A 25,001-nucleotide genomic window follows, 5' to 3' on the forward strand; every position below is an offset into this window, starting at 1 on the left:
ATTTAGTATAATTAATGGGATTGTGGTCATTGTTCACTTTAGTGTGGTTTTCTAACCTCGTCAAAATTAATGTTCACCTTAGTGAGGTTTCTAAACTTGTCAAAATTGGTGTATTCACAAACCCCTGACATCTGTTTGGTATCAAAACGAGAGGATCATTGTTTGCTATCGGGTTTCGACTCTCCTTATTCAGGTAATTCTGTTTCTTTTGTTGTTTTATAATTATATCTTCATCTTTTTCTATATCACCACATCACCATCACCATAATGCCACCTAGATGCCAAAATCATCAACGAATTGTTCACGAGATCGAGATTGAGAAATTAGATCATCAAGTTCAAGAATTACAAAAGCAACTCACAAGACTTGATGCTGCTCAAATCAACAACAATTGCTCCAGTGATGAAAAGAATAATACCAATCTTTTCCATCAAGAATCATATTCTGATGAAGAAGTACCTATATGTTGTGCAAGAATTGTTGCTAATAAAGATTTGGGAATCAAGGTAGACATTCTTAAATTTAAAGAAAAGCTTCACCCTAATGATTTTCTTAACTGGCTCTATACATTGGACTGAGTTTTCGAGCTCAAAGATATTCCTGATGAAAAATGTGTGAAGCTTGTTGCAATTAAATTAAAAAAACACGCCTCTATTTGGTGAAAAAATCTCAAATGGCAATGAGAAAGAGAAGGTCGTAACAAGATTAAAACATGAGATAAGATGCGTCAAGAACTCAAACATAAGTTCTTTTCTGAGCACTATCGACAATAAATTTTTATTAAATTTCATAACTGGAGGCAAAAACAATGTCAGTGGAGGATTATACATCAGAGTTCGAACAACTTCACATGAAATGCGATGCCCATAAACTTGAAGAGTGAACTATTGCTCATTATCTTGGAGGCCTCAATGTTGAAATTGCAAATGTTGTTCAACTACAATCATATTAGAACTTAAATAATATTATCATAATAGCGGTAAAGGTTGAGAAACAACGATCGCGGAAAAACTCAGTGAGTTCATTTAGACAAAAAGATTCTACTTCAAACCATTGAAGACAAAGTTCTGTAACCATTCCGCCTCTAAAGGTAAACTGTTTCAAAATTGCAAATAATAATGATAAAGAAACTACTTCTACTCGTGTTTCTATTGTCAACAGGAAGTGCTTCAAATGCCAAGGATTTGGACATATTGCTTCAAATTGTCCAAATCAAAGAATTATCCCCTTGGTAGAAGAAAAAGTTATGAAAAAACCTATCATAAAAGAAGTAGAATATGACCTAGAAATATTCAATGAAGGTGAGACAGAAAAAGTTCTACCAACCATGGAGATGCTCTTGTTATTCGTAGTAACCTCTACACAACTATGATGATTGAGGATGAAAGTTGGCTTCACCATAACATTTTTTATATAAGGTGCACATCCCAATGGAAGGTTTGCAATGTCATTTTTAATAGTGGAAGTTGCGAGAACGTTGTTGCCAACTACATGGTGGAAAAGTTGAAGCTTCCAACTAAAGTACATCCTTGTCCTTATAAGCTATAATGGAAGAGAAAAGGAAATGAAATTAAGGTAATGAAACATTATTGTGTTCAATTCTCTATTGGAAATAAGTATTAAGATGAAATTTGGTGTGATGTTATCCCAATGGACGCATGCTGTCATGACCCAAAACTCCCCTCGAGCCCGTGACAACCGCCGCAATGCCCCGATGGGCACTCATCACTTGCAATGCCAACCGAAATCTCGCAAGGCTTAATATCAGTTTCTCATTTCCCCCCGTGAGTAACCGTTGCCAAATTTTATGTTCTAAAGGATTTTGAGCTATTTCCAACTTAAAACTGATAAAATAAAAATTTTTGTCTCACAAGGGCATTTTGGTCATTTTTCACTGAAAATTTCGAAACCAGTTAAAAATGTAGTAAACAAGTACCAATCACATAATTCACAATTAAAAATAAGTTTAGGCATTTAAAATCTTTATTTAAAATGAAATTATAATTATTTGAATATAATAAAAAGATAAAACAAAATATTCAATAAAATATTTTATTTTCTTATAAACAGTAATTTTAGAGTTATACGTAAATACTTTTTGTAACTTGAAAGCAAAATAAATTCATTCATACTGTAACGCAATAAATTAGAGTATTTAAATTAATTTAAATTTACAACATCGAGTGGGCCCACAATAACTAGAATTAAAGAAACTGCAAACCTACTGTGTGGAGGACTCTAATCCAATAGAAGCTCTCGATGGAATCAGCTATCTATAGCCTACTCTGAGCCTGAAATGGGTGGAAAGGAGGGTGGTGAGATTATAAAATCTCAGTGAGTAAACAAACACCATTTAAATCAGCTAAAGCCGAGTAAAATGAAACAATTAAAATATCCCATCAAATTATGTATTTCCCAATTTGAAAATTCATCCCAACCCATGCAAACGGTTATATTTCATTTAATTTCTCATTAAGGCTTATGACTTTCATAAACATTTGGCTCATACCATCAAATAATACTCGATGACACCTTGATCAGAGGCGTACACTCGAACCCGTCAAGACTGTTAAAATTTTTGTATACACGTAAAAATATTTTTAGTTTGAGAAAATATAGTCGTTCCTTGGCGTTGGCTGAGTTCCCCTTCACGTGGTGGTTCGGCGTGAAGTGAACCCTAAGCTTTAACCTAGGAGATAACCTACGCGCCTCTCCTTTCGAGGTAAGAATATAATGGGGTTTACCGAGCCTCTCTAAAAGGTTGGTCCACAGAAACCCCCTACTGCAATGACTAATTAATATATAATCCACAAATCAATAAAATTCATTCTAGCATGACATGACAATTATTATAATTCACAGCCTTTCAAGGCTAAATACACATTTCATATATTTCAACATAAATACCAATTCAGTCATTCATGCAAATACTGTCATAAGCCATTAGATTCAAATCATAAATTTAATTCATAACAAGTGGTCTCCAATTACTCTATTTTTCAAAATCATCATTCAATTTTAAAATAATTTATAAAATCTTTTCATGTAGACACATTTTGTTTGTAAAACTCAAGATTTACCATTTAAACTCATTTTTATAAAATTTCACCAAAACCGATTAAAAACATGCTTTAGATAATTAAAATGATGGTAAGGTTACTCACAGTACTAGGAGTTCGATATACTCCTATTCCCGGTCTTCGGGCACAATCTCTTTACCCTTGTTAGAGAGCTCACCACCTATACATCATACGTGACACGAATTTTAATAAATTGTGTCAATTTATCATAAACTATTTCAAGCTCTTTAAATCTAAATGAATGCATGCGATGAGATGCAAAATGTCTGATTAATCACTTAAATGTGACATTCGACCTAAGTCACACTATACTCGGTCTAATCGGTTAAAATCTTCAATTTAACACCAAATCAATTCTTCTTACTTTCTACACTCCAATTATACCTAAATTAGCTCAATGACTGTTAATAAGATTCAATTTATCAGTCCTGAGTCAATAATCACACATGTCTACACATTAGGTAAAATTTTCCATTTAATTTTTAGCCTCACCAAACATCAAATATCACCCAAATATCATGAAATATCATCAATTTCAACTACAATATCCTCCCTAGAAAATTCGGCCAATAATGGTGATGGGGGAAAATGAATTCTTTTCTTGTTATTTTATTTCTAAATATGCTAAACTAACTAAAAACACTAACATAACTTAAAATCAAATCAATCTAACTTCATTCTCTCTCCATACCCATTTGGGCAGCCATGAATTCACCATGAAAACATGAAATTTAACCATGAAAAATAAGGAGAAATGCATGGGAAAGGTAGATCACAAGTCAAAATCAAGAAATTTTACCTTTGATTGCTTGATCCTTTGAAATCTCACACTTTTTCTTCAATTTTTCCACCTAGATTTTGCATTTTTTTTCTTTTCTCTCTATTTCTTACTATGGCCAACCACATGAAGTGAAAATGGCATAAATATGGGCTGATTTTTATGGAAAATAATAAAGTATTCTTGCTTGACACGTGGCATGTTTCCATTGGTCCATTTTTAAAACTTTAAAAATTTTAAACCTTTTTATCTCCACCACATGATTAGTCAATGGTCAAAATGAGGATAAGGGAAGACCATGTGCTGTACAAATGTCCTGGTGGTGGAAAATTACTGTTTTGCCCCTAGGGGGGTAAAATTACCATTTTACCCCTATGCTCCGAAAAATACCAAGAATAAATTTTTTTTTCACTTCTTAACCTCAAATCATACTCCAATAAGTCAAATGGGGCTAAAAATTTTTTCTAAAAATTCTCATTTTGTCCTCAGGTGGCAAATGACCATTTTACCCCTAGATAGTGAAAATTTTGATTTGACTCCAAATTGATCCTCGAACTCCAAATCACCATATTAAACCATTTTGGGACTTTAATATTCTTAATTTCATCTTAACTTCTCTATTTGATTTAGTTCGAGGCTTAAATCAATTTTGTTGTACCTCTATGTACAATACCGACTTTTGTCGATTTTTCGAGACTCTCCTAGCATGCAAACATGTTATCCATCACATGTATGTCGTGACAAGTATTCTATAGAGCCAGGCTTGACATCTTCTCCCCCACTTGGATCAACCATATGATCTTTCTTCATGACTGATTTCGACATCCAACTAAATATTAATATTTTAATAATATTTTATTAATAAAATATTATTTTATTTTAAAAACTTTATCTTGCCTCTTTGGTTCCCAAAGTTCCTTATTATACCTCAATTCGCATCCGACCAACTTTATTTATCACCATATCAAAGTATGGGGCATTTCACATGCCATCTGTTGTTGGGATGCTCTTGGCAATATGATCGTTAAGTTCACCATGACGGATACAAAAATACTTATTCCTTCATCAAGGATGGAGTGAAAATTATGTTAACTCCACTAAAACCAGAAGACTGCCCAAAGAGACAAGAGAAAGATAAAGCATTCATCATTATGTTGGGCTTAAACAAAACTTATCGTGAGTCAAGCTTCTTATACCACTGATTAGTTTGTGAGGAGAATGAAGTATATGCATCCTTACTTGAGGATGTCAAGCCCATAATTGAAGAGTTCTGTGATGTTGAACCTGATGAGATACCCCACAAATTACCCCTAATGCAAGATATTTAACATGTCATCAATTTCATACCTGGTTCTATAATTCCAAATAAGCCTACTCATCGCATGAGTTCACAAGAGCATAAGGAGTTACAACATCAAGTCAAATAACTTTTGGAGAAAGGCTTAGTAAGATAAAGTGTTAGGCCCTATGTTGTTCTTGCTTTATTAGATCTAAAAAAATGGAACATGCCATATGTGCATTGATAGTCGTGCCATGAACAAAATCACAATCAAATATCATTTTCCCATTCCTAGACTTGATGATTTGTTAGATTAATTGCATGGTGCTATTATTTTCTCCAAGATCAATTTGTGTAGTGGTTATCACCAAATTTAAATGCGACTTAGAGATGAATGGAAAACTGCATTTAAAATTCTTGATGGGTTATATGAATGGACAATTATGCCATTTGGCTTCTCTAATGCATATAACACCTTTATGTGCCTAATGAACCAAGTATTCTTCCCTTTTATTGGGAAGTTTGTTGTGGTGTATTTTGATGATATTTTGGTGTATAGTAGAAGTCAAAAGGAGCATTTGGAACATTTATGGTAGATTTTTGAAGCACTTTGAAAGCAAAAACTTTTTGCCAACTTAAAAAAGTGCGAATTTATGACAAACAAAGTTATCTTCTTAGGATATGTTGTGTCAAGCCAAGGAATTGAAGTGAACCAAAGCAAAATTGATGTTATTATCAACTGGCCACTTATGAAGTCACTTCATGATGTTCAAAGCTTTCATGAATTGACTTCTTTTTACCAGCGTTTCATCAAAAATTTCAGTTCTATTGCTACTCCACTTATTGAATGCCTCAAGTGAGAGAGTTTTATATGGAGTATAAAAGCACAACATAACTTTAAGGACTTGAAAGAGAGGATACTAAGGCTCCTATGCTTGCACTTTTGAATTTTGATTTAGTGTTTAAAGTTGATTATGATGCCTCCAATGTAGGTATTGGTGCTGTTTTATCTCAAGAAAGGCGATCAATTGCTTTCTTTAGTGAGAAACTCAATAATGCAAAGTTGAAATACTCAACGTATGATAAAAAGTTTTGTGTCATTATTCAAGCGTTAGACCATTAAAGCCACTATTTGTTGCTAAAAGAATTTGTCTTGTATTTTGATCACGAAACCTTCAAACATCTCAACTTCTAACACAAGTTTTATTGCCAACATGCAACTTGGAGTGAGTCTCTTCAAGCCTTTCCAATTCCCCTAAAGCACAAGTCAGGTTTGCAAAACAAAGTAGCTGACGCTTTAAGTCGTCGTCTTACTCTTCTCTCTACCTTACAATTAAAGGTTATTGGTTTTGAAGTTGTGAAAGAATTGTATAAGAAAGATTTTGAATTTGGTGATATATAGAAGTCTAGTTTTCAACATCCTTATTGACAATTTCACCAACAAAAATGGTATCTTGTCAAAGGAAACCAACTATGAATCCCTCAATGTTTTCTACGTTAATCTATTATTTGGGAAGCTCATAATGGAAGATTAGCTTAGACATTTTGAAAGACAAAACATTGGCTCTTGTGAAGGAAAAATTTTATTAGCCCAAGCTAGAACGAGATGTCATTCGACATATTCAATGGTGTCATTTGCCACACTGCCAAGCTTGGAAATCCAAACACTAGTACGTATAAGCCATTACACATTCCTGAAGCTCCTTAGGTAGATGTGAGTATGGATTTTGTTATGGGTTTGCCAAGAACTCAAAGGCAAAAGGACTATGTTGTCGTAGTCATCAACAGATTTTTCATAATGGTTCATTTTGTGTCATACCATAAAACAAATGATGCTTTTCAAGTTCCTGATTTGTATTTCAAAGAAATTGTATGTCTTCATGAAATTCCAAAAACTATCACTTCAGATTGAGATGTGAAGTTCATGAGTCATAACTGATGAACTTTTTGGGGGAAAATGAGAACTCATTTGCAATTTAGTTCAACAAGTCACCCTTAAACGAATGGTCAACAAAAGTTTGGGAAACTTATTGCGAAGCTTTGTGGGTAAACACATTCACCAATGAGATCTTGTGTTAACACAAGCAGAATTCTCTTATAATAATTTTGTGAGCTAAACCGCTAGAAGATGTCCATTCGAAGTAGTGTATGGAAAACGCCTTCTTAGTCGTTTAGACTTTTTGGTTTTATAAATTACTCATGAATTTAGTGTCGATGTTGGCAAACATGCTAAGCAAATCAAGAAGCTTCATGAAGAAATCCAAAAGAAGATTATTCATTAATTGCCAAATACCAAAAACAAGCCAACAAGCACAAAAAGCCAACTAGTTTCAAAAAATGAGACTTAGTGTGGATTCACTTAAGGAAAGAACACTTTCTCAATTCTCGTGTCAAATTACCTCTTTAAGTTGATGGACCATTTTAATTCTTAAAATGTATTAATGAGAATCCTTACAAGATTGAACTTCCTAGAGATTATGAAGCTTCTTCTACCTTTAACGTAGCTGATCTTTCTCCTTACTATGGAAAAGACGAAGAAAACATGGATCTTGAAGGCCACTTTTCTCTAATCTAGGGAAAATGATACAAAAGTACGTTATTAGGTTACTTGCATATTAGTTACATTAGGTTAAATTATCTTTTACTTTACTTGTACTCAAAGGAAGCTTAGGTTAGGTTACTTCCTTATTTATTTTTATTTAGTAATTGTAATAATCCCACATAGAAATGTAAAAAGGCTATCTTTCTTAGGAATAGTTACGTAAAGCCCTCTTGGGTTAATTGTTATACACATTCAAGTTGAGAATTAATAAAGAATTTTTTCTTAATAAGCAGGAGTCTTTATTTTCTCTAAGCTCTTTTCAAAAGAGTAAAAGGTTGTAATATCTTTGGTTTGGCCAACGAAAGTGGGATTTTGATTGTTATTCACCTTAATGGGGTTTTCTAACTTCGCTAAGATTGGTATTCACCTTAGTAGGTTTCTAATCTTGTCACAATTGGTGTCTTCACAATGCCCAATGTCTTCACAAAGTCCTAACGTATTTTTTTTAATAAATTTGAGTTGTTAATGGATTGAAGTAATGCAAATAGAAGGTTTTTTCCTTTATCTTTTCTCACTATTTTTCCTTCTTTTTGCTTAACTAATTTTCTTCTTTTTTGGTCCTATATTATCTTATTCTATAGATCTTACTATTGGTTTCTTGTAAAAAAAAGTAAAAGTGGAATTGGAGATCCTGATGAGTGAAAAGGAGGAATTGGAGGCAGATGATGTGGTAGTGGTAGTTGAAGAGGCCATGCCATTAAATGTACTTTGTTTAGGAAGATTATTGCAACCAAACCTTTAAGCAGGAAAAGGGTAATGGGTGTGTTGAGGAAGATGTGGTTTGAAGAATTTGTTTTGATGATTCAAGAATTGGGGTTTAATCTTTTAGGGATCTTTTTAAATTTTGAGGAGGTAAAGAAGCAAGCTCTGAAAAATGGCCCAAGGTGAATAATGGGTTTATTTTTTAAGGTAAACTCCAAATAAATCTCTTATGGAAGCATAAAGTGAAAAAAATATATACCATAGCACATAGTGCTATAAAGATAAAAGTTAGATATGACAATGGCAGAGGTGGATCTTTCAAAAATCTCATTCTAAGTTCAAATACATAATCTGCCTCATGAGATTATGATAAGGGCAAATGCAAAAAAGATTGGAAAGGTTATAGGTGGATTTGTAATGTTGGAAGATCTTTCTTGGACAGATGCTCTGAATTGTTGTGTTTTTTTTTAGGATTTAACTGATGGATGACATCAATAATTTTGGTATGGGTGCCAAGGGTCGGGAAAGATATAGTATGGGGTAAAATTAGATATGAGAAATTATCATATTTTAGTTTTCAATTTCGTAGATTAGGGCATGTAAGGAAAGATTGTGACTTTGAGGAACAATTTAAAGGGATTAATGGTTTTGGGCCATGGATGAAGATCGCTCCCATGAGAAAGGTGGTGATCGAAGAATCATGCAAGACAGTGCAAGAAAAAAAAGAAGGTACTCAAGAAGGGGAAAGCTCAAAAGCTAAATTGGTGAACAAAAAAACTAAGGAAGGCATGGATCTTTTGAAGGATCTGGAAACAGACAATTAGATAGAAAAAACGATGGAACCCATGCACTATAAGTTGGACAACAATTTCAGGTCAATATCTCAGCTAAATTGTTATGTTGTTTTGGTAATAATTTGCATGATAACATTAATGATCAAGAATACATATATATGTATGCATTACGAAAAACCAAACTTTTAATCATGGAATCAAGTCTGTCAGTAAAAGCTCATTAGTAAAGTTTATTTTTTATAGTGAATCTGGGGTCAGAGCTTCAAACTTATTACCTAGGAAAAAGTATAGTAAAGAAACTGTCTTGCAAAATTATGGAAATGATTTAGTGCCTGTTTAGCTTGGCTTTTTTTCAGTTTATCTAACTCTTAAAATTAAAAGCCAAGCCAAACATAATTTTTGAAAAGCTTTTAAAAAAAGTAGTTTTTTTAAAAAAAATAAATTTTAAAAATAAATAGCTTAAAAAAAGCTCTAATGAGGTGTTTTCTCTTTTCTTCTTTTGAAAACACATCAATTTTTCAAAAAGACCCCTCACTCAATCAATCTCCTTTTCCTCTTATTTCCTCTACAAACCACCATTCTCTAATGCAAATTGTAATCTTCCTCTCCTCTACTTCTCTCTACAATGACTCTTAGAAAAAACATAGAAGACCTAGCAACAAAATAGTAAAATCTAGAATTTTTTTCCTTTCAAAGATTAAGAGAAAAGAAGATCCAAAATTCAAAGTTGCATTCAAATACTATTTAAAGGTTTTTCTTTTCTTCACCAAAAAGGATTTTAATTTCCAATACACCTTTCCTCTTTTCTCTTCTTTTTTGGAAATTAAAGCATCATGTTCCGATTGTTTGCTAAATCAACAAAATCTAATACTATTACTATTATACAAGTTTGAGAGTTGTCCCATTTCTTGTTTAATTTCTTTAATTTAACATTTGAAATCATATATAAACTTGAAGTACACTTGTTCCGCTATGATTTATTAGGTGATTGAAGATGGCATGAATACCCTTTATGATAATTTTAATCAAAATTAGAGCTTATATAATTTATTTTGTTGAATAGCTCATCAAACAGTTTTACCTTAATTTTAAAAGCCATTATTTTTTATAAAAGCTTCATAACAATTTTAAAGCTAAAAAAAAAAATTAGGCCAAACAAGCTCTTAGTATTGAATCACTTAGAGCAAGACCATAAACTAAATACCCCAAATAATTATATTGTAGAATTTCAAACGTATTCAAATGTTTGTATATTAAAAGGCTTATGGAGGAAATTGAATTGGATAAGATGACTTTTGTGGGTGGACATACAAAAAGGGATAAAAGTATTATATTACATGAATGTGGAAGCTATTAAAAGTGTAGATAATCAAGGGAATGTGAGTAAAATGGATGAAAATAGGCAAGTTAGTACTGCTAAGATGAATAAAATGATTGGAGCATGGTAAGGAGAAGAAAATTTGTGAGGAATTTGTTAAGTAGGGTATTGAATGAAGGAAATTAGTGGTTGATGGAGGTTCTAATAAATGGGGATGCTGGATATATTGCTGGATGTAAGGTATGGGACTGGAGCATCTGATGGTTGTCTTGCAACAGCCACCAAATGGAAATGATAGTCATATCTTGGAACTATCGAGAGGTAAGATCTCCCTCAACAGTTCAAGCTCTTTTGAGCTAATAAGGTCGTACGATACACAAGTTATCTCTCTTATGAAGATCAAGAACGAGAAAGATAAATAGGTAACTTTAAGAAGAAAGTTAGGATTTGATTGTAGCCATTATCATGTAGAGCTTCAAGGTTTGAGTGGCTTTATGGTGGATTAGGTTTGTGCACGTTCATGTAGGTAGCACTGGTAAGTTTTTTATTGAACTAGTTTGTTGCTCGAGTCCTTGCTAACATGAATGTTATTCAAAGGTATACTTTTTTATTATATTTTAAAATTGTTATATTTCATCATAAGTTTAAATGTGTGTGTTGATGTTCATGCAATAAAATTTTAAAACAACAATAATGTAATGGAGAAATAAAATAATAAATAATTATTAAAAATTACATAATTCATAATCTAATTAATTTAATACTTAAATTATCAAAAAATATTAATTCAAATATATCAAAAAATTAAAATAAAAGATATAATTTGACAATTATCCAAATATAAACTTTATAAATTTATTTTCTAGAAAAAAAGAAAAGGAAATAGTGAAAAGAAAAGAAAAAGGAAAACTTAAGAAGTTAAGTAATAAGTTTAGTTACTATTTTATCTAGGAAAAAATGAAAGATGAAAAAAAAGGAAAAAAAAAAAGCTAAATATCAACTCACAAATGTATATAAGAGAAGCTTCTATATAAAGGTAAAATAATTATCTAGAAAAACAAACATAAATGGGGAAAAAGAAAAAATAATTAAGTTTTCTTTGTAGAAAAAAGAAAACTAAAAAAAAAAGAAGAAATGTCAACTAATAGGCTTTATTTTTAATTTTTTTTTTACATAATGCTTGAAGAACCCTTGAACTATTTAAATAAATTTAAATAAATTTTTATGTTTATATAAACAAACATAAATGGGGAAAAAGAAAAAAGGTCAACTAATAGGCTTTTTTTTTTTTTGACATAATGCTTGAAAAAACCCTTGAACTACTTTAAAAAATTCAAATAAGTTTTTATTTTTATATTGTGTTCCAGTTCATATATTTTTATTTTAAGTTAAACAGGCCATTATGACTAATTATGGATTAATTGACACTAGTTAAAATATTTTTTATCATTTTATATTCACATGGAGCTGATGTGGAGAGTCAAAATGTTATATGGTCATGTGATTATGCTACATTAAGATGTTACGTCATCATCAATTATGGCATGTCAATATGTCACTTTAATATCACATGACATAAAATGACAAGTGGTATTTTGACTTATTTGAATTTTTCTATAAGTTTAAATAAGCACACATGATATGCTAACGTGACAAAAAAATGACAAATGTTATTTTAACTAACAATTAATTAATTATTAATTATAAAAACCTATTTAACTCAAAATAAAAATATAATGACTTGATTAAACATAATAAAAGAATAAGGATTTATTTGAATTTTTTAAAATAAATTTTATACTTTTTTATTTTCAATTTTTTTCACTTTTTTATTTGTCTTTTCACTTCTTATTTTTCTCCGTTCCAGTGCCATATTTAGTCTAGTCGTAGACAATTAGGCAAATTAAGTCCACATCTGATGAGCATACCTTCCCTCCCTCTCTAACCATCCCTCCTTTTCCCGTCGTCTCTCTTTTCTCTCCACTTCAACATTCTCCCTCCCTGTCAATCCCATTTTTCTCTTAGACTATCATTTGTCATCAATCGTCTTATCCCTTCATTTTGACTTTGTCTCCCATTCGATTGCCCCTTTTGTCTTTCTTTTATTGTCGAGTCCATGTTGTCCTTTCTCTCCTTTATTTCTCTAATTAGGGATGGCAATGGGTTCTCAACTCGATTATATAAAGTTAGGGTACCCTATAATCAGGTTTGGAATAGATACGAGTAGTAATTTTCCTACTCATGTCGAGTTCGAGTACCAACCCTTACGTACTCTTTACCCGAACCCAATTATGTTTTTTTCTAATTTCATGTAATTAAAGACAAACATAAATTATTAATTAAATTAATTAATAATTATGATTATTAATTAACTTGTAATGTATTTTAACATATACACTCTATTTATTGTGTTAATTTACAAGAAATATAATTGCTATTATATATATAAATATACTTTTAGTATATATATTGTAAATATAAACATATTTACTTTCTATTTTGTGCTCATGTTATAAAAATTATAACTTATAAAATTATTAATTATAATATATATACCTTCATTTATATAAACTTATAATGCATATACCTATAGAAAAGTTATGAGATTATAATAGTTTTGAAACCTAGCTATTTTATTAATTTCATGTAATTAAGGACAAACTCATATTTTTAATTAAATTAATTCATGAAAATATGATTATTTATTAACTTGTGGTGTCTTTTAATATATATTTTATATTTTTTTAATTTATAAAGAATATAATTACTATTACATATATTATTTAAATATAAACATATTTACTTTTTATTTTGCGTTAACATTACAAAAATTATAATTTATAAAATTATTAATTATAATATATATATATACATTTGTTTATATAAACTTATAATATTTATTCTTATGAGATTAGAATAATTTTGAAACTTAGCTTTTTTTAATTTCTTGTAATTAAGGACAAACTGATATAGTTAATTAAACTTGTAATGTTGCTGCCTTGTTGTAAACTTGTAATGTTGTTTAAGTTGTTGTTTGGATATTTATTTATAGTTATTCAAGTTGATATTTGAGATATTTGTTTTTTATTATTTAAATTTAAATTTTATTTTTTGTGTGCTTTTATAAATTTAATTATTAATGAATTATATTGAATATGGATGAAAAAATTATTGTATATGGAAACGGGTAGGGATTTGAGTTCAAGTAATTAGGTACCCATGAATTCTATTTTAATAATTTTTTTATATAATCGGATTTTTAAACAAGGTTGGGTAATTAGTAAGTAGTAGGTATATATTAGGGTAGTAAATTTAAAAAATACTCAGGTAGTTGTAGGGTTTGGTATCTTATTTATTAATTGAATTCAGATTCGAATACTTCAAAATTAACGGGTACCTTACCCGTTGACATCCTTGCCTCTAACTCTCTCTACCTAATTCTTCTTCTCTCACATTCCAAAATCTTTTCAAAATCTAGAAAATACCCTCAATAAATTTTTGTTAAAGCTGCAGAGAAAATACTCTCAATCAAAAATTTAGAAAGGTATAATGCTTGAAAAAATCTTTGAATTGTTGAAAAAAAATTAAATAAGTCTTTATTCCTTCTATTGCGTTCAATCAAATCCTTATATTTTTATTTTATGTCAAATAGGTCCTTATTAATCTTTCATTAATTACCATTAGTAAAAATGTTATTTATCATTTTATGTCTCGTGACGTTGACATAGCACTATCGTGAGCAAAAAAATATCATATGATCATATAATTATGTCACATCATTATCCATTATAAAATATTAACACCAACGTGATATAAAATGACAAGTAATATTTTTACTAACAACAATTAGTCAATCATTAGTTATAAAAGTTTATTTGACTAAAAATAAAAATATAAAGAGTTATTGGAACTTAATAAAAGAATAAAAATTTATTTTAATTTTTTTGAATAATTAAGAATTTTTTTTAAGTATTATGTCATTTAAAAATTGGCTTCCATATCCATAAAGGACATGTCTCATGAATACATTTATAACTAATATGTCTAGCCGTGTAAAAGTCAAATATAAAAGTTCACCAATGAGTTGTTTGTAGGCAATAGCATCAGGAAGCTATTCATCATCTGGTATTCTCCCTAGTTTATGGTTGTAATCAATGGGGGCTGTAGTTGGCTTGCCCCAAGAATCCCATGCTCTTGAAGAAGATCAAGTGTATACTTCTTCTGACAAATGGAAATGCCTTTAAAAGATCTAGCTATTTCAAAACCTAAGAAACATTTAACAGCTTCAAGATCTTTCAACTTAAAATGAAAATTGAGATAGGTCTTTACATCAACAACTAACTAACTAGAACTTGCAGCAATTATGATGCCATCCACATAAACAAGCAATGTTATAAAAACCAACATCCTCTTTGTTCAATGTAAACAAAGAATAATCTAAAAGAGATTGATGAAAACCATACTGAAGCAGGATAATAGTGAACTTGGCATTCCATTGCCTAGAAGCCTGTTTTAAACCATATAGAGATCGATGTAGCTTACAAACAAGCTTAGCATTGGATGTATGCTCCCCCATGACCTCATAACCAGGAGGTAAAGTCATGTAAACTTCTTCATCAAAATCCCTATCTAGGAAAGCATTGTTAATGTCCAACTGAAATAAAAACCAAGCTTTAGCTACTGCTAAGGCCAACAAAATTTTGACTATAGTTTGTTTAGCAATAGGGCTAAACGTTTCTTGATGATCAAACTCTTTAACTTGGTTATAACCTTTAGCTACAAGATGAGTTTTATACCTTTCAACACTACCGTCAGCTCTCATTTTGACTTCGTATACCAATTTACAATCAATAGCATGAGAATTGGAGGGTAAAGGGACTATACTTCATGTTCCACTATCCTTTAAAGGACTCAATTCAGATGCCATATCTTCTTTCCAGTGAGGATGATGCTTAGCTTGATGCTAAGTACTAGGTTCAAAGATGTTACACAAAGAAGCAGTGAAGGCCATGCGAATAATGGACAATTGTTGAGTTGACAAACAATTGATGATAATATGAGATGTGACAAGAGTATAATGTGATGGGAAATCAACTTGATATGCATCTAAGTACCTAGGTAAATGTCTATTTTTATCACTTTTTCTATTTGGAATAAGACTACTAGTAGAAGCAGGGGATTCAATATCAACAGAATTAGGTTTATGAGGAATTTTAGTAGAATTTGATGAAGAATCAAGTGACTGTAAAATTGGTATAGTATCTGAAAGTGCATAAGAAGGATTAGATGATGTAGCAATAGGAACAAAATCAATATAAGAATGAAAAGTCGGTTCAACATGAAAAAAGTCAAGAACAAATTCATGTACAAAAGGTGTTTGACAAAATGTAGATGGTTGTGAATTCTGTTGTGAAAAATGAAACGAAAAGACATTTTCATGAAAGATGACATTTCTTGACATAAGAACTTTAGTAGCAGTAAGATCATATACCTTATAGCCCTTGACACCATTAGAATAACCTAGGAAAATGCATTTACTTGCTCTGGAATCAAATTTCTTCCTATGTTAAGACAATGTGGACATAAAACATAAACTACTACAGACTCGAAAATATTCATATAAAGGTAACTCATTGTACAAGAATTGAAAAGGAGTCTAATAATGAAGAATCTTACTTGGCATTCTATTTATTATGTGGATTGCAGTAAGAACTGCATGACCCCAAAAATGAATAGGAACTTTGGACTGATGTAGTAAAGCTCTGGCCACAACAAGAATGTGTTGATGTTTGTGCTTAACAACACCATTCTATTGTGGTATTTCTACACATGATAGATGACGAACAATCCCTATCTTTGCATAAAAATCATCAAGGCCGAACTCTTTCCCATTGTCAGATCATAACATTTTAATATAAGAACCAAATTGTACTTGAACATAGCTATGAAGCCTTGAAATAATTATGGATACATCATAATTACATTTCATCAAAAAAATCCATATAAAATGGCTAAAATCATACACTATTGTCAAAAAATATCTTTGATTGGAAAATGTAGAAACTTCATAGGGTCATCATATGTCTATATGCAAAATTTCAAAAGGAGAAATAGTATATGGTACATGGACTGGAAAAGGTAATTTTCTTTGTTTTCCCATGGGGCAAACCTCACATAACAAATTGATTAAAGACTAAACATCTAAACAAATCCTATATATTACATTTATTCTGTCTAAGGGGGCATGACCTAACCAAAAGTGTCAAAGATCAAAGTTATGTAGTGCAGAAACACAATTAAGAGTAAAAGACATTCTAATAGATCTAGCAAACTGATCAAAACTGTACTTGGATAGGTTTTGTTCATCTTGACTACCTTGCATGAGATACAATCCAGAAGAAACTTTAACTACCCTAATCACCTTCCATAAAGGGAGATCCTAGATAACACAAAGTTCATCAATGAACCATACACAGTTTTTAAGCTGGTAAACTCACTGAAATTAAATTAAACTTGATGTTGGGAGCACACAAAACATTTGACAAAGTAAGTAAGCGGGTCAACTTTATAGTTATTATGTGTGTCACTATTGCTCTGGCTTTATTAGGTAGTTGAACGTAGCATTTGGATACTGGTTTAGCATGGATGAAGCTGTATAAGGTAGAAGAAATGTGATTTGTAGCCCCCATATCTATTATCCAAGAATTCTGATCATTCATAGAATTAGTAAATTTCTAAATCTATATGGAAGTTTATTTTTGATATTTAAACAAGTAAGGCCAAAGACAATACCGGCCAACGCAGAATTCACCCAAAAAATGTTTGCCTAGTTGACTGCTAACAGAAATGTCCTTAACTTCATCAACACTAATACCATTCTCACTCAAAAAAGTCATTAACTTGTTGATTTACTGCTTGATGAACAGCATTTGAGACATGAAATTAGCTTCAGTAGCCTATTTTTCCTTTGCAGGTTGTATATCTTCCACAACAGAAACATTATTGACTGCTTTTCCTCTCTTGCATGCATTCTTCCCTTTATTAAACTTGAAATCTTCAGGGAAGCCATTCAGCCTGTAGCACTTTTCCTTAGGGTGACCTATCTTATTGCAATGAGAACAAATTACATCCTTTTTAAATTTCTTCCTGTCATCAATAACAGCAACCATTGCAGAAAAATCTAACTTTGGTTGGGATTGAATTAGCATATTCCTCTGTGTCTCTTCTCTCACTACCAGACTATAGACTTTATCCAATGGTGGAATGGGATCTTATGACGGAAAAGGATTCATTAAAGCCATTCAAAAACCGAAACACCATATCTTTCTAAAATTGAGTACTATATTTCTTGAAACATTCTTATTGCACTTATCACACTCATATTGTGGTAGAGATCAATAATTCCTAATTTCCTCCCATATTGCTTTCAATTTTATAAAGTATGAATCCACTAATTTAGTACCCTGTGACACATTCCCTAAAGAGTCTTGCAATTTACGAACTCTTGTATCATCAGGCTGAGAAAAATTCTGTTTTAGAGTAATCCATATCTTAGCTGTAGATTTCATGAAAAACACAATGGATGAAAAACACAATAGCCATGCTACAATTAGGTTGTTACACTTAGTCTTCGATGCAAAAAGAGGATCTATTGTAGTTGGTTTGGTAATGGTTCCATTAAGAAACCTTTCCTTATTTCTAATTGAAATAACTAAGAGAAAAGACTTACTCCAAGGTACATAATTGTTTGTACTGAGCTTAAGACTTATCATCACTGATCCTAGATGATTAGAATGATGTAGATATTAGAGAGACTGAGGATCTTCAATTGGTGATAAAGTTGATTTAGGAACTGTCAATTCAACCATTGAATCAAGAGCTTAACCAAATTTATGAAAAAATTCTTTATTGTCGATGAAAATTAATGCAACAGCAAGTAAATATCGACAACAAGATTCAAGTTTAGAAAATGAAGTTCAAAAACCTTAACCTCGAGTGCTCCAATACCATGTTCGAACTTGCTGTGGAGCTAAAGCGAATAGAGAGGAAAACCAGAGAATGAAGAAGAAAGTGCATACCTTCATCAATTGAAAAGAGTTATTACAACAATGCTTTATATATGCAACCTCTGACTAATAGGAAATCAGCTAAACTAACTAAACATTCACTGAACCAAATAAAACTAATAAACAGTAAAAGTAAAAAATCTACGTCTGCTATAAAAAAAACACGTGTAAGTAAAATCGTATAAGTTTTGACTTTATTCTTCAGCGTTCATCTTCTGTCTTCTTCAAGCTGTAACCAACATCAACAGCTTTTCTTTTATCTTGTCTGCGGATGCTTATATGCTTAATATCTCTCACTAAAATTTCTCTATAATATACTTTTCTTTCGTTTTTTTTTTTTTTTTTAATGTTTCTACACAACCATTGTTTGCTTGTGCCAAAAGAAAAGAAAGTGAGCAACAAGGGGATTTAAAGACGGAAGAAAAGAAGGAAAGAAAACGTATGCTTTTTAGACTATAAAAAAAAAAAAAAAAAAAAAAGCAATGGTAAAAATTTCAAATTAAAAAGGAATTATTATCTTATATATCAGCAGTGAAAATACTAATCAATATTTTGACTTGTATTCTATGTGTTGACTTGTTCTTGTGGAAAATAATCTGTTTGGCCTACAAGGTAGAGTTAGCAGTAGCGAGATTGGATTCAGCTGACACGGTCAAGCTTGGGCCCTAAAAGTAAAATGGATGATACTTCGAAAATGCAGCAGCAGGCAGAGAATTAATCAGCTACAACAAATCTAGAACCTTTCTACTTTGATTGGTTTAAAATAGGATAATTATACAGTACCTGCTCCTGCTCCCTTCTTATGCTTGGCAGAGTTTTCTTAAATTTTGCATTCTTTAACCCATAACTGAACCAAAGTGAAACTGAAATTAGATTATTAATTTTTTTATATTTTATTTTATAAATTTATAACATAATAATTATATTTATCTTATTCAAAAAAAATTATTTATTTTTTTATTTCATTTCGTAAATGGAAAACAACAGAAGAATGGTTGTTAAAATAAATACCCGAGAAAATTTGGTAGACAGCTTCCAAAACGCGTGGCATGGAATTGAATTTTTTTCAGTCCATTATTTAAAGTTGACTGTGTTCAAACACCCACAGTAAGCCTGGGCAAAGCTAGATGTAGACGGACCCTTTTCACGCCTTATACTTATCTTGCAAATCAATCTTGTTGACCCCAAAGTCATCGTGTCCTCGCGACCTTGGTCAACCCTACTTCAAGAAACTCGGTCATCATCTTCTTCATTTACTCTCTAATTAAATTAATATATATTACCAGGAATTCAATTAGGAAAAGAGTGAAAGGGGTGACGGATGGTGATAATCATTATTTTTATTTTTTAATTTTTAATTTTTATTATTATAAATATATATTTTAATATATTCATTATAATTATTTTTATAATTATTCTTTAATCACTGTTCATTCAAAATTTTAAATTCTTTACCGAATTCATCGATTTGATAAATGTAAGAGTTTAAGAGAATCTTTAAATCTCAATATCTGATTTTGAGAGTTCACATTGAATCTATATTTATAGATTGTTTTTTAACTTTACTTTCAATAATAATATATAATAATCAATTGTAAACAATGACTGTTTAACTCAACTGGTGTTAATAAATAACCCAATAAATTATTAGTGACTTGGTGTACCTAATTACAGAGATTATTTGAACCTCTAATAACTCAAAAGTTAAAGTTTTATTAAGTTAGCAAATACCAAGTTAACAAACACCAGTTGAATTATTAGAGGTTCAAATAATCTCTGCAATTAGGTACACCAAGTTACTAACAATTTCTCATATATATTATAATAATTTATTAGGTTAGAGATAGTTATTAATTTTGAAATGTCATATATGAATTTAATTACCTTTAAATTTATAAAAATTTTACACCTGAACATTTGACTTATTGATTACTATATTATCTCCTTATTTTAAGAGTAAGGTTCGAATTTCCTTTTCCCAAATCCAAAAAAATCCCCCTTGTTCCAAGTTCAAAAAAAAAATATAATTCACGAAAGTTTTGCTGGAAATACAAAGATGGAGCAGTCTTGGAATTACTGGTTCTTCGTGCCTTCCTCAAATGTGAAACTTAAAGATGCATACCATCCAGAAATCAACATATGACGGTTACAAACAAATGCCTACAGGCCTACTCCATAAGTGCCATATTTAAAGACCTACCATCCTCAGAAAATGCCATCGTAACTAAAAAATTGACAATTAAATGAACTACTCTTGCTGTTTTAATGGTCTAATAACTTGTATAGAACTCAATCTTGAGTTCTGTCATTAATTTTCTCTTTAAGCAACATATATGCACCCATGAATAAAAATGATATTATCAAACTCAAGTTTACCGTGCATAATTTATAGTTTAATTTTATTAATGAAAGTGTATTATTTTCAAAATAAAAATAAAAATAAATCTTTGTAAGTCAATGTTAATTTTGATGAAAGTATAACAGGTGATGGTTCATTTACTGTGTACACAAATATATATTAATAAATATAAACTTCATCTGAGGTGGAAGATCAGACATACACCCAGGTCAGCTAACAGGGAAGGAAGTTGATAGCCTTGCAAAAAGTGGTGTACTGAGGCCACTTGATTTTGTTTGGATTAATCATGATTATGTTCCGCTCCCTTAGGATTCTGAAAATGTATAGTAGGTCCCCCTGTTTTGAGTGCTTTGTTTACTTTTTGTTTCTTGTTGTCAAGGGAAGGTCTGCTGGGTTTTACTGACCCTCTGGTTGTTTGGCTTGTCTTTTGATCTTTTGAAGGAGTTGTCTGGTACCAACAGGTCTGGATGAGAGGGTTGTGCCGGCCCTATGGGGTAGACTTGCTGGGGACAGACAACGGCTCATGGGGCTGGGGCGGTGAGTGCATAAGATGCAGGGATGGGTTTTTGTTCACCTGCTCTTTTGCATATTGATGTTGTTTAAGGAATAAAGGTATAGCATTTCAAAATATATATAAAAACTTCGTCTCAAGAGTGAATCCATACATCTCGTTCGAAACTCAAGCATTTCCGTACAAATACTTAATACATTGGGTAACTATTAACTTGTTGGTGCTGAATCTACTGATACAATTTAATATCAGCAATATAATTTTTTATTATCACCTTTTCCCAAGGGTAGAAAATTTAACAAAATTGGGAATTTGATTGTAAGTAGCTATCGATATCAATATTAAAAGCGTTGCTTAAATTATACTGTCCCGTTCTGAATGCTAGTTGGAAGACAAAATATAAATATATAAATATATATATATATATATATTTAAAAAAAAAAAAAAGAGATGGTAGATCAAAGTTTAAATTTATTTAGAAAAATATATTGTTGGTCTTCTTGGTATACTAATAAGACACTGCCAAAATGGTTTTTTCTCTTAATACTAATCATACTTGTGGAATACTATAAACAAGAATTAGAAAGGGCTGAAATTTAGTAGTTGCCTAACTAAGAGTACATCATCTTTGATGACAAGGGGTAACTTCGAGGAATCAGCTCCCAAGTATTCTTATATAAACCTTTTGCCTCATCCCCTTTAGCCTATGCTTTTAAGTTATAATCTAATCTCAAACCCCCTCTCTCTGCAACTGTTGAAGCTCTTCAAAAGTCTCTCCCAGACCTTTTCTATAGCTAAAGAGCACAAAGTAAGCATGGAGACGCGGAAACACCAAGGAACCCAAGCTCCAATTCAATTGATCAGCAGCTTCTATTTCCTGAAGCTAGTCGCCAAAATTTTGGTCCCATTGTCTGTCCTTTCTGTTATATTATCCTACCCTTTGTTATGCAACTTCCATATATTGGCATACGGTTTGCAACTCTTCAATTTCAGCATTGGTAAGAATTATATGTTCCTACTTTGCAACGGGCTTCTTGTTTTTATTGCCACCAGCTCTGGTTTGATCCGTAGTTCTTCGGTAAAAACTGATTCTAAAGCTGAAAAGACCATCAAGAGGAAGGGATGCAGTCAGAGAGAACAGCTTGAATCATCAGAGAAGAAAGGGTCGATTGAAAAGGCAAAAGTTACTATAGAAGTTGATCTAGAAGCACGAGAATCACAAATGGATTCCTTGGCCCTGGTACAAGGAACAGAAGATGTCCCCGTGGTCGTACAAGATGAAGGTGAAGAACAGAGTAGTGAGCTTATTGTAGTTGAGGAAGATGAAGATGAAGGACTTGGGTTGATGAGTAAAGAAGAGTTAAACAAGAAATGTGAAGAATTTATTAGAAAGATGAAAGAAGGAATCCAATTTGAAGCCCGGCAACTGATCATGGTTCAATGATTGAATTTAACACACTCAAGAGTCTAGGCATCAACCTGCTTGTAGTTATAGATTTCTGTAACTTGTTTTCTTTCTTTTGCTTGTCTCTTAAGTCCCTAACCCGAGGTTTTGTTTTGAATAATTTGCACACATACCTGGTTACCTTGTTAGTATTTTTTTTCCCAGAAATTTGATTTCTGAGTTACCTCTAATAATTTCTGTTAATGTAAATTATAAGCTGTGATGAAATGATTTTTAATGCAAATAATCATGTATTGGGATTTGATGATGGTAATTAGACTTGCTGTTTAGAAATATAATTAAGTTGTTGGATCTTACAGTTTGGTTTCGAGTTAGGATTTAGAACCCATCAAAACCTTTAAAGTTTTAAACAATGGGTTTAGTGCCAAATGTAGGGTTTATAAGCACAGGGCATCTTCCAATAGCCTTTCATTATATTTGTTTAATCATTAATGCTTAAGACAAGGATTGAGAAGCAGTTGGAAAGTCAAATCAAATAGGATCTGTGAAGGGATTGATACAATCCCTGATGTTACCCTTCTTTTGATCTTCCTCTATTTTTCTCCCCAATACGATTATATGAATGTCTCCGTCCTTGCCTTATGCATGTGGTGGTTTTCGGTTTTTTGCCCGATGGTTACTTTATCAAAGGAAGCCACCGAGCAATTGCTCACTTGACTTCAAGTCATCCAGAAGAGGACAATATAAAGTGAGCAAATTTAATCCAATTAGCCTCCCCTTCACTGGAGTAAGAAGAATGAATGATTCTATTTCAATCTAAAGATTTTTTGTCTGCAATCACTTTCCCAAAGGTATCTGCCCACACTCCACCCCATCTACTACAAACCTAAACAATTCCCTTGAATAAGAAAGTTCCAAGTTTGAATTCGCCCTGTTCTAACCCTTCAACTGGGAAATAATTGACCGTAATTCTGACTTGAGAAGGCTCTGCCATCACTACCCCCACACATAGGGACAAGCTCCACGCAGAGTAGAAGATTCTAAATATCCTGACCCAATGTTTTAAGCACACCAATGAGCTGCTCAATCTTACATATTTGAATCAGTCTTCAAGCCATTTTAGAAGCAACTTTCAAGGGACAACCTCACAATCTAACTTCGAGATCCTCAAATCCTAACGAGAGTGTTATACTTCATGATGAGCTGCCCAGCATCCCTCTTCCTGAAATTGAAACAAAAAGAAAGAGACTTAACCCCACCACTGTATAAACATCAGCATCACTAAGCAATAAATTAATTTCCATCGCTAGCAGCTTCTCTCCTTCATGACATCATATGGTTTCTAAGGGCCCCATTCAGAGCTGAAGAATCATAGTGCATCCTTTTGCAGAGAAAGAAAGCGAGTCTTTGCCCTTTGCACATGCACACACAATAATTATAAGGAAAAAAATGTAGAGAATAAAAGAAAAAGTTATGGGAAAAACACAAAACAGCAGTGAACAAAATGTAAACAAATACCGACGTTCCATCCCTCGGGTTTCCTTGGACCCAAGCACTTCCAAATATGTTACATTTACAGCATGGATAGTGGGAGACAGGAGTTTTTCACCGTGCTTGACCTGCTTCCACCTAAAGACCCCACAGCCAGACTCGGTCGTCTCTGGTTACCAAACACACAGGCACTGGAATCAAATACTAATTTTTTGACCGGTCGCTTAAGTGGGTCCAGTTTTGACTATTTTATGACAGGATTTAGCATGTCGTGGCAAAATGTAAGCCCTAATTTGGCTAAACAATCGTTGTAGAACGGATGAGCCATCCACTTCTACAAGACTCTTTTCTTATGATGCATGAGATCTGAGACATGCAAGTGTCACGGTCCTCACATAAATGTAAATCTTATATTATTGAGAAAATATTTTCAACAGGTAGAGTTACAAAATCTTATATAGAAGAGAAACTCTCAACGAAAAATTAAAAAAAAATATCATGATCTTAGAAAATGAGTCATAAATTTTACATCGATTATATATTAGAATGATACTGAGCATATAAATTTACACCACCTAACTTATGAGACATTTTGATACCAACAGATCAAAATAA

General features: G+C 31.8%; 1 protein-coding gene across 1 annotated transcript; it reads left to right on the forward strand.

Annotated features, from left to right (window-relative positions):
* The first annotated feature begins 22,174 nt into the window (after positions 1 to 22,174).
* On the forward strand, positions 22,175 to 23,208 carry LOC18612477 (uncharacterized). The gene has a single exon (XM_007049289.3). It carries the CDS (start codon positions 22,197 to 22,199, stop codon positions 22,932 to 22,934), a length of 738 nt encoding a protein of 245 aa, XP_007049351.3. The 5' UTR covers positions 22,175 to 22,196; the 3' UTR covers positions 22,935 to 23,208.
* The last annotated feature ends 1,793 nt before the right edge of the window (positions 23,209 to 25,001 follow it).

Source organism: Theobroma cacao, chromosome 1 (assembly GCF_053813885.1).
Source record: "Theobroma cacao isolate CCN51 chromosome 1, ASM5381388v1, whole genome shotgun sequence".
In the NCBI taxonomy this organism is placed as follows: domain Eukaryota; kingdom Viridiplantae; phylum Streptophyta; class Magnoliopsida; order Malvales; family Malvaceae; genus Theobroma; species Theobroma cacao.

Coding starts and splice junctions, on each gene's coding strand:
- LOC18612477 (XM_007049289.3), top strand. CDS start 22,197: ATGCTTTTAAGTTATAATCTAATCTCAAACCCCCTCTCTCTGCAACTG.